The sequence below is a fragment of the Drosophila tropicalis genome, unplaced genomic scaffold (genome assembly GCF_018151085.1).
Source record: "Drosophila tropicalis isolate 14030-0801.00 unplaced genomic scaffold, ASM1815108v1 contig_593, whole genome shotgun sequence".
Classification (NCBI taxonomy): Eukaryota; Metazoa; Arthropoda; class Insecta; order Diptera; family Drosophilidae; genus Drosophila; species Drosophila tropicalis.
In genome coordinates this window covers 18,702,412-18,713,834 of record NW_027173070.1, presented here as the reverse complement: position 1 = coordinate 18,713,834, position 11,423 = coordinate 18,702,412, and the positions used below count along the sequence as shown (strand labels likewise).

Genomic DNA, 11,423 nt, shown 5'->3' with positions numbered 1-11,423 from the left:
TAGTAGGGCTGATGAGAGGAATTCCTTATCGGACTCGAGCTTCCTGAAATAAACCAAACAAACTTTGTATTTCATACCGTCATCTAAAACCGAAGGGGATTGATAAAAATATGACACTAACATTGCTATAAGATATGTAAATGTAAAATGAATCCCAAGAATGAAGCATTGTTTATTAAAGAACAGGCCAAATTAGGATGCCTCAATGAACAAAGCTTTCAGTTTAATTAAACGAAAATCCATTATTATAAGTTACTATTTGTTGTTATTCATACATTTATTGCGTTTCCATGACTTTTTTTAATAGACTTATAAATAATATACTTAAGTTAAAAGAAAAGATACACCTGTAATGGGAGAATATTTTTGTCGATGACAAAGTGATAGGTGATTTATATTTTTATTCAATATAAGGTGATTTAATAGTTTAAAATGGCAAATACTAAACACAATCTAGATTGTGTTTAATCAATATCGATTTCATCTAAACGTCCACGAACTCGATTCTTACGTTTATGTTGCTTTTTAGTGGGCGGTGGTAAGAAACTCTCCAGGAACTCGATTGTATTCAAAATGGTATCAGAACTAACATTGCCAATATAGTTCTTGTCGAAGTAGACAACGGGAACAGGAGGTTCAGTGGAGGCGAGCAACTTGTCACAGTCACAATTTTGTTGTACCTTCACTTTGGCATCCAATGTTTCTACTTCCGTGTTAATGGTATCATTGGATTTATCTGGGAATCAGCAAATAAGAGTTTATTCATTTTGGCAGGCCATATATTTGGATGGGTTACCGAAAATTGGCCTGAAACATTCCTTGACCTGTATCCATTTGGTACAAAATTGTTTAATGAACGAATCGTTCTGATTAAAGAAACTTCTAGAGGCCACATCCACTCGGGATTTCATAAAACCGGGCACATAAGGCCATTTTCCCTTGGCGGCATAGAAGCAAATGATATCTAGATGTAGGAAAATTAAAAAAAAACATGACAACAAGTTGAGAAAAACAAGAGAAAGCCTCTTTCTTTACTCTACTTACAAGGCACATGAAATATATGCAAAAATGTCCTTTGATGCTCCAAACTGGATATCAAATGAATGCCACTGGAACGTGGTCGCTGAGCGGAGTTTAATGATGACTTTGATTTGCCTTTGGCAAATGGTATTTCCTCCACTTCCATTCGCAAACTATGCAAATAGGCTTGACTCAGTGTGCAGAGAAATGATAGGAAAAATATGGGCAAAATGCAGAAAAGTATTTTCCGACCCAATTCCATGACGAGGCGACACCTGTCACTGACCACAGACAAATTGCAACTGCAACTGCAACACAAGTCCTGCGGGAATCGGCAGTTTTATTGATTTTAATTGCCCACTAGGTTGACATTAATCAAAAAACCACAATAAACAACGTCGTATTTGCATGCTTAGTCATATTAGCCTCATTCTGTGGGTCATTGAGCCATTAACAATGCACTGTGGAAAAAGCCGAGGCATCTTTTATGAAAGTTTTGCAATGAAGAATTTGTTAATTTTTAGTGTATAAGTGTTGCAAATCGTTATTTTAGTTTGTGGTTAAGTTTTTTGAGTGTCAGCTCCTTTGCTGGACTATTTACACTCAAAAAACTTAACCACAAACTAAAATAACGATTTGCAACACTTATACACTAAAAATTAACAAATTCTTCATTGCAAAACTTTCATAAAAGATGCCTCGGCTTTTTCCACAGTGCATTGTTAATTTGCACGGAACAAAGGACCCTTTGAGTTGGACACGTTAAATTCTTCAAAAGTCTTTACTATAGTTTTAATGTAGATTCAGTTCTAATTTTTTTTGAAGAAATTTCTGACAATGAGATTTAGTCTTAAATTTGTCGTTGAAATTGGTTTAATAGAATTTTGAATACATTCCTCTTCAGTTACATAGGGAATGTCCCGTTCGAGTAATAAACTTTTTAATTAAGATGCTGATTCGAGTTTAAATTCTAACATTTAATTATATTTACAATATTTCTCAAACACATCCTTGAAGTTTAATATTAAATAAAAATAATAATTGTGTTTTTTAATATACAAATGAAAGTGCTAAAAGTGCCAATGATAATTAAATTCTGTTTGTCGAACTTAAATAACTCCAAAAATTTTTACATTCTCAAAATTCTACATAATGGAATCTTGTGAGAGTTCTAAAAAATATATATGCTTGATCCCTTATGGCAATTTTCTGAAAAAATTTTAATATAATCCTTGTGTGTAAAACACAAAATTATTAGTTTTTGCTACAAACAAACGACAGTAACTTCTATTGCCAGCGATGACACGAGCTGAAAATTGTAAAATATATTATTGTCTTAGAAAATATTTGAAAAATACATTGTGTATTATATCTTCTTGATAAACACTGACGAGATGCACTGTATAGATTAGTAGCCTAATCTTAAAAGGAGCTAATTGTCCCATAATAACGTAAACTATATCATTAAAATTATTTCCCAAAGCATTGGTAATCTGTCAGCTTTAAAGACGTTAAACCACAACATGATCATCATAGAAGATTGCTGAGACTGTCAAAATTTAATCTAAAGAACATTGTCCTCAAAAAGTACTTATAAAATTAAGAGACATGTTGATCCTTATGTAAAGAGAGGTTAGTCTCTGGTAATTTTTTTCTGATTTTGCCAGATTCCAGCTCGTGAAGTTTGCACTTGATTGAATATTATTGCAAAGGCCATTTCATTTCGATTTACACGACGAAGATAAACGTTGGACAATACGGTTCAAAAGATATATGGCTATAATTGAATCATATGCCTAAAAACTTACGTTTAATATATCAAAAACTGTGATTAAGAGGAATAAACAGATGCCACCCTCGTGTTCTTCGAGTTCCGATTAGGGCTAACAAAATGATCTTAATCAAAATTTTCATCAGTGAAGTATTAATGTATTAAGGTGAACTAGTATATGAACCATCTATCTATCTATATATAAGTTATGCCATTCTAATGAAATCCTTCATTGCTCCCCTCAACTGACTCTATGTAAGTGTCTCATAATCTGCTTGGAGTAATCAGAGTATTACAAAATACCTTAAAGCACATTGCCCTTTCATAGGGTGCAATAAGGCGTATTAAATAATAAATAATTGGCAAATGAGAATGTTTATCAGAACAAATATTCTATTAATAAACTAAGATTTTCATTCTTTGCCAGACTGTGATCGATTATCAGCCAAGGCTACAAGCAACAAGCCAAGAAATAGAGCACCAAGACAGATGATAACTGGAGAAAACGAGAATGCAATAAAAATGGCATTAAAAATCGTTAGGAACGCGAATTATCATAATAATAAGTGTGTAAACAATTTGCAATCGGAAACTATTTAGCATTTACATTTAAAAAAGATAAAAGCAACAGCCGAGGGTTCCACTTATCGGGTTCACATGACGTATACTTGATATTATTGATCATTCAATGATTTAATTTAATTTTTGCTTGAAAAACTTGTCCTCATTCCAATCCGCACGTTCCTAGTTTTATTTATCTTTAATTTTCAATAGAAAATTCATTTATATGAATTGAAAATAAAAATTTCAGAAGAAAATTTTCAACGTGAATGCTTGGAGTAGGGGGCACGTGTTCTTTGAGTTGTTTGTGTTGAATAGAAAAAAAAAAAAAAAAACAAATAGTCCATGTCAGAGTCATAAAAACAAAATGCTTCCCTTATCATTAGTGACACACTTTATACTTTATTTATTTATTTATTTTGGTATAGTAATTTAATGACTGTTTAGAAGCTGCAGATTCCAGCCAGGTGTGAGGCATATAATTTTATTTGTTTAATCTTATTGGCATAAAAATGTTTACAAAATATTTTCTCCTTCATTTGGTTTATTGTCTCAATAAAAGTTGTTTAACCTGTTTCATAATTATCTACAATTTTTTCTCATAGAAATTCTAATTAGGTTGTTCAAATGTCGACTAATAATAATCGTTGACTTATTATTACATATATATAAGTATATATATATTATTTTCCGACATTAATGATGGCTTTGTCTATGAGAAGAGTTTCCCCATTAGCAATTTTTATATTTCAATTAAAGAGTGAAAAATTTAATTCTTTTCTCTTTGTTATTATAAGTTATATTATATTTGTATGTACATATCAGAGGGTAATTTCTATTCTACATAAATTTAATTAAAAAAAATTAATGTTTATTTTAAAAGTTCTTCATTTCCTCTAATAAATTACTCCACAATTTAACTCTATTCGTTGGAAATTTATCATTAACTCGAATTTCGAATCCTTCTGCATTTTGTTTATTATTAATAAATTCATGATAATCACAAATGCCTTCGGGTCGTGATTTTAATATTTCTTCGGTGCAACAACCCAAAGGCGGTGAATTTTGCAGTTTACTGAAAGGACAATGAGATTTTTTTATGAAGGACATAATTTTCAAGTGGCAACTTACCCGAATTTGGCAAAATTGATAAAATATTTCACAAACGTCTTGATTACTTTGGCTTCGGTGGAGTTCTTGGCGAAGTCGGGGAACAAAATAGGACTACGAAACAAATAGATCAAATCATCACAATGAACAACTCCATATTTTCCAGTGACATTTGCTTGGGTATAGATCGAAGCATAACTAACAGGTCCTTTATAATTGAAGCTGTACATATAGAAAGGATATTTGTTGGTGTCCACAGATCTCACATAATCTGTGATGGCATTATAGAGAGGCTGCTTAAAGCCTCGCACTGTAATCAACTGAAAAAGGAATATATGTATAAAAGGAACTTTCTAAATACATGACAAAGACTTTTACTTACATCCAAAAATCCTTGAACTGTTTTATCATTGACTTCATGAATACCGTCAAAGAATTCGTCAATTAGGATCTTTGTTTTTTCCTTCAACTGCTGGGCATTGAACTCACTGGGCCATTCCATTAATTCTTGCAGTAAGTAATCGAATTTCAAATTGAAATCCTCCCGTAAAGTGATATTCTCCTTGATATTGACTACACGGACGGCTCCCTCCTCGGGCACAGTGCCCAAGAGCCAGGGAACTTTACTATAGCCACCTTTGGCCAGTAGTTTGTTGGGGTGAACGGTTAGAAAGGCTTCTTTTCCCACTGGCTCTATAACTGGACGATAATTTGTCATGTGGTCTACATCCCAAAACTTAAGCCCATCTCCAGCATTGATCAGCGTATAGACATCAATGTTTCTCAAGGCTCGAGCTAATTTGGCTGTACTTAAACTGTCAGCTCCATCGATTTGACAGAACTCCGCTGTTTTTCGAGCCTGTTCCAGAGGTTTCGAATTCAAGGCAAAGGGAACATTTGCCGTGCCACTCATGCTGATCACTGCTTGAAAGAGACCCTGAGATTTGGGACTCAACAGATGCAGATGCGTAGAAATGCCACCCACACTCTGACCAAATATGGTCACACGTTGCGGATTACCACCAAAGAAGGCAATGTTATTGCGAACCCAACGTAAAGCCAAATTCTGATCTTTAAGACCAAAATTACCCGGAATATTGGCATCTTGAGTGGAGAGGAAACCTACATACAAAGATATTTAAAAGGCTTAATGAACTCTATGAAAAATGCATACCCAAAGCTCCCAATCTATAAGCCATTGTGACCACAATAACCTCTCCCGTGTCCATGAAATATTCTGGTCCAGTAACTGAGGGACCAGCAGATCCGCTAAAGAAACCACCGCCATGTATATACACCATGACGGGTAAACGAACTTTCGAAATGCGCTGCAAAATGAACACTTAGAACGATTTCCTATTCGCTTTCCTTGTGACTTACCTCTGGCCTGTAGACATTTAAATACAGACAATCTTCTTCTCCATATATGATAGGAGTGGGCAGAAGATAGTTCTTTTGTATACAATCCGATTTGGCTGAACTAGCATTATAGATTCCCGACCATTTGGGCATTACTTTGGGATTCTAAAATTGTAAGAAAAACGGAATGTTGAGTTAAACATTTCTCCCGGCTTTTTGTCATACTCACACTGAATCTCAGCTCGCCTAATGGTGGCAGGGCATATGGAATGCCCATAAAAGCCTGAAATTTTTCCACTTGATAGCCCTTCATATGGGTGCCCCTGAGGCAACCGACATTTGGGGGACACACCACTAAATCATCCAATTTCAGACCAAACACAGACACCGAAATGGACGCCAGGCAGAGGCAGAGGTGGAAGAGTGACTCAAACATGGCTTAAACAATCTAAATTAATATTGATACAGTGTTAATAGGTATTAATTATGCATAAACAAATGTATAATTTTTTTTTTTTTTGTGGCTTATGAATAATCCATCTAAATATATAGAAATCGAATGATGTCAATGGTTATTAAAAGAAAAACTCACCGTAAATATAATGAATGAATAGAATGGAACACCGAATTGGAATGAAATGAAGCGCCACTAAAAAATTCAAACTCAAACACGGATGGGTATAGTGAACACCACAACGATTGAACTTTATCTGACGGGTTTTACAAACGGAGCATTCAGTTATATATGTTTGTTTGTAGTTCTAAAGACTAAAGAAAAACTTTTTATTTTTTATTTGCTCTCTTTCTCTCTCGCACTTAGTTTTTGATTTGTGTTTGTTGTTGTTGTTGTTGCTATTGTTGTTGCTATTGTTGTTGTACCCACGTGTTTGAAATTTTATGCAAAAACATTCAGTTAACTAACTAGTACACATGGCGTATACTTGATCTTGTGTAATTGGAGATGCATGCCAATAATTGATCTGTAGATCTTAAACTAATAACTTAACTAAGGAAATGTTTGGCGCCATATATATGTATGTATGTACTTGTGAGAACTGAGTGAAACGTTGAATGAGTAAAACTAAATACAAGTTTGTGGCTCAACGATGTAATCTCAACTATATGCCAATCGTAAAGCACTTTCGCTTTTTATCCCTGCTGCTGCTGCTGCTGCTGTCTGCGGCAAGAGCCCTCAGCTCTATGGTGCGGGGGAAGGGTAGTTAAACCATACAATTCGCAATCGACACAAAGCAGAGGAGACGAGATACAAGATAAAAGCGAAAGTATACATATTACTATATGCATATATATCCATATATAGTTTGCCATATGAAACTCTCTTGTCTTTGCCCATATGACGACTGTGTACTGCGATTTAGGTTCTTTTGTATGATAAGCAAAGGCCAGCTGTGAAGTCCATGTACACTGAGAGAAAAACAAAACCCCCATTCTCCTGATAATATCTATCTCTATAGATAAGGATAAACATGAGAAGGGAAGAATATGTAGACATTGTAAATAATGATTATCTCATTCTTGTTTAACACAAATTTATTTTCAAACTCTTTTTTAATGAGAAAATTTAAATTATTGAGAACTTATTTTGAAATTGTATAATTTAATAATAGTTGATGTAGTCGTATAGCCTTACAATTCTAGGGTGCTTGGCGAAGTCTGCTGATCAAAGAACTTGCTAGTTCCTAAAAAAGCAATATACAGACAACCTGCTCCTTTTTTTCAGCCCAAAATTACCTTAAGGCTGCTCATTTGAACGATTTTAATGTATATTAATTTAAAAGTTTGCAAACACAAGAAGAAAACAAAAAAAATGTGGATATTATCATTATATTGAGAAGCTTAAGAGTTGCAAAAACTCCCAAAGAATCAAAAAGGACTCACTTATCATAAAAAAATTAAATTGGCCTATATTTGAGATTTTCCCAATAACCTGAATTCACAATAGAATTTAGAAAACAAAACTTAAATCTGTAAGTTTTAAGATGGAACCCACATGACAGTTTTTAGATGATGACTAGCACAACATGTACCACTTCTAACCCAAGTAACTTCGTACCTACAGAAAAAGTTAATTTAGACCTATTCGAGTTAACTCAATTGTTCACGAAATGTTAAAATGGGGGATAGATAGGTTAAACATAACTTTTGGATTTTAAATTTCAAGAAAAAAAGGCCATTCAACATTTTGTTAAATTTCTGATAATTTCAGAATCTTTTTCGAATTGCAATAGACACATGAGCTTATTTTCTATATATCTGGAGAAAATGGTACCCCAAATACGACTTTGCTTGATACTTTGCTTAATTTTTGTTAGGTTTTCATAAATCATGTATCATTTGACAGGAAATTCAAGTTTCATTCATCCGTTGATCAAGAAAAAAGTACATTAGTTTAAGTTGGTATCGTAAAATGGGGTCGAACCAAACGCACCTGCAAAGCTGACATGGCGAGAGTTAAGGGTCATTATCTAAATACAATAACCAATAAATAAAATTCCTTCAGTAAATTTCTTGGGAGCCGAGAAACCACTAACCCACCCAGTAAATGACATTTAAAACATGTGCAAAAGTCATTAATGGGCTTAATGTAGACTAATAAAGGTAACTTCTGTTAGAACCATCTTTTAAATGCTGGTTTAATTAATATTGAACAAAATGACTAAATCATGTGTAAACCTTAACATATTAACAAGCAAATCAATGATTTAAATATGTACAACGTATTTTGATTTTTTTTTGGTTTACTTTCATTAGGTTTCAGATTTGGTTTCATACCAATTGATACCAATATTATCATCAAACAGAATTATCATAAAACAATTTTAAATTTATTTTTGCAATCTCTTAATCTTTGAAATCAGCAGCCACTAGGCCTCTAATTGGTGCGTGCAAAATAGTTGTTAATTTCCATTTAATAGCAGGTTATTTTTAAAGTCTTTTTTGTCTCATTTGCACTCTTTGGTAATTACTGTAGAATTGTAATGCCAATAGTTCACTTTTTTGCTGTTAAATGATACATAATTTGAAAAGGGCGAATAACCTTTCATCTAAGGGGAATCCCCCAAACAGCAAATTAATTCAAAATTTGTAAATCATTTTCGTTTTCTCTTTTATACACTAAACAAGATGAAAGATAAGATTAAACAATTTTTAGTTTAGTTTAGTACTTATAATTAGCATACAAATGATTTTAATTTGTTGATTATTCTGTGTAATGTTTATCCGTTGGATAATATAAACAATTTCTGACAACATTGAATAAACTTTCCTTTGGTCAAGCAAAGTAATTAAATTTTAAAATGAGGATTCTAAAGTTAAGATCAGATGTAGAAACGAACGAAAAACGATAATCAATGTTTTACTAAGTATTTCTTGTAAGAGATCTTGCCATTAACTACCGAATTATTTTATTCATTTATATCATATTTATGGGTTCTTTTCAATTTTTTGCTCAGTGTATGCCCTTCACCCAGAACAATGCCCCCGTTGGGTAAAAGAAGTCTCTGATTGTTGATGCAATATGCAAATTGACCTTCAAGTGACTGCAGCAGACAGCATTTTTGATGCAGTTTCTGCTTTTCTGTTGTATGCAAAATGAGGTCGCCAGAGAACTTCTTTGTCCAATGAATTGCTTAACCTGATTGTGTGCTCCTTTACTTAATCAAATTTTTGTAAACGCATTCTATATATATGTATGTATGTAGATTATACCCTATGGCAGATATAGTTTCTTCCATAAGTCAAGAGCTCGGGTGTTGATTTTGTTATCGATTTCTTCTATAAACGTTTCTCTTGCGCCAGCAAAACGAAAATAATTGCACATCTCTTCGGAAGTGAAATCTTCTTTTTTGCAGGGTAGTAAGTTCACTTCGCCCATTAAAGAGCTAATAAAAGAAAGTATTTAAATGGAATTTTATAGAAAATTTTGTTTGATCTCAAGACTTACCCAGTTTTGGCGAAATGCACTAACAAGTTAGTCAGTCGCTTCATCACCTTGGCGTCTGTGGAATCTTCTTGAAAAAGTGGCGTTAAAGCTTGCATTCCAACCGTATGCATGGTATCATCCAAGTGCACAGAACCCACCTCAATTACTCTAGATGAGGCGAAAATCGATGCAAATGTTTTCTCACCAAGATAATCGAAGTCATAAATGGACACTTGATCCAATTTGTCGTAGGTCTTTGCTGACGTATACATGGGATATTTGAAGTGAAAGTCACCCACGATTCCGGCCAGAAATGCAAAAGTATCATTGTTTAGCTCTTTAATCTCGGGCTGACCATATAGTTTCAAGATATCCTGCACAACATTTGAGTTGACGCCTTCTGGTAGATTTATGGCCATCGCAAAATGATCCAGAAATTTAGAATTAAAGTCCTTGAGGCGTTCAAGATTATCTAAAGAGCGGAAGAGGAAAGTAAGACCTTCGCCTTCTCTTGAGGTGGTTCCCAAAAGCCAAGGAACTTGATGAATATGTCCTGCCAAATGAGCCCGAACAGGATCCTCGGTTAAAAAGGCTTCAGAGCCAGGTTCCTCTAGAACTGGTAAATCAGCTACAAGAGGAAAAACGTCCCAGATTCTAAGGATATTCGCACTTTTCAGTAATGCCATGGCATCCACTTGACGCAAAGCGTTAGCTAATTCCTGACTGGAAAGGTCCTTAAAATCGGGAATTTCAAGATGTTCCGCAAATTGTTGAGCTCGTTTGAGCGGATCCTTCAATATAGACATGTAACCAGCAAGACCAATACCACTCAAGGACATGGATCTATGGAACAGACCCTTGGAATTCTCACTTAACATTTGATAATGAGTGGAAACTCCTCCGGCACTATGACCAAAGATGGTCACTAAATTGTCATCTCCACCAAAGGAGGAAATATGCTTTTGCACCCACCGCAGAGCCAAACGTTGATCCTTGAAACCAAAATTTCCAGGCATATGCTTATCGCCAGTGCTTAGGAATCCTTGAACAATATAAATGACTCTCTCTTATTTGTTTTTTAAGCTAATCAGTGCAAATTAAACTTACCAAATGGACCCAGTCGATAGTTAAACGAGACTAAGATAACCTCTTTGGTGTCCATTAGATACTGGGGACCAACCAGACCTGGATGGGATGTGCCAGTGAAGAAGCCTCCCGAATAAATATAAACCATAACGGGTAACTTCTTAGATTCACTGATATCCTTTGGCCTATAGACATTCAAGTATAGACAATCTTCCTGACCCCAGATATCCCAATTGGGAGTAAAGTAATTTGTTTGCAAACAAGTTCCTCCAGCTTCAGTGGCATTTAATATACCCTGCCAAGGTTTTGCAGGCACTGGATTCTGAAAGGATACGGCTAAACAGAAACTTGCTCAGCAGTAGTCATTTAGCTTACCTTTAAACGAAGTTCAGCCACTGGCGGCTGAGCAAATGGTATACCCATGAATGCCTCAAATTGTGTATTCTCCTCATATCCTGGGAATAGAGTGCCTTTCAAGCAACCCATATCCTTGAGACACACATCCAGGCCAGCACGAGCGACGGCTACAAACACAAGTAAATATATAATTCGATGAACCGTATCAAACATTTC

General features: G+C 34.5%; 2 protein-coding genes across 2 annotated transcripts; both read right to left on the bottom strand.

Moving 5' to 3' along the window:
* Positions 1 to 464: 464 nt before the first annotated feature.
* On the bottom strand, positions 465 to 1,282 carry LOC137578313 (uncharacterized). Its single transcript, XM_068292037.1, has 3 exons — positions 1,045 to 1,282; positions 797 to 964; positions 465 to 736 (listed from the first exon to the last, which is right to left on the bottom strand). The coding sequence occupies exons 1-3, from the start codon at positions 1,280 to 1,282 to the stop codon at positions 465 to 467; spliced, it is 678 nt and encodes a 225-aa protein (XP_068148138.1).
* A 2,838-nt stretch (positions 1,283 to 4,120) lies between these two features.
* Positions 4,121 to 11,420, bottom strand: LOC137575703 (uncharacterized). Its single transcript, XM_068288337.1, has 10 exons — positions 11,226 to 11,420; positions 10,872 to 11,172; positions 9,786 to 10,806; positions 9,554 to 9,723; positions 6,051 to 6,259; positions 5,843 to 5,986; positions 5,637 to 5,790; positions 4,845 to 5,584; positions 4,484 to 4,782; positions 4,121 to 4,427 (listed from the first exon to the last, which is right to left on the bottom strand). Exons 1-10 carry the CDS (start codon positions 11,418 to 11,420, stop codon positions 4,229 to 4,231), a joined length of 3,432 nt encoding a protein of 1,143 aa, XP_068144438.1. The 3' UTR covers positions 4,121 to 4,228.
* Between the last annotated feature and the right edge of the window lie 3 nt (positions 11,421 to 11,423).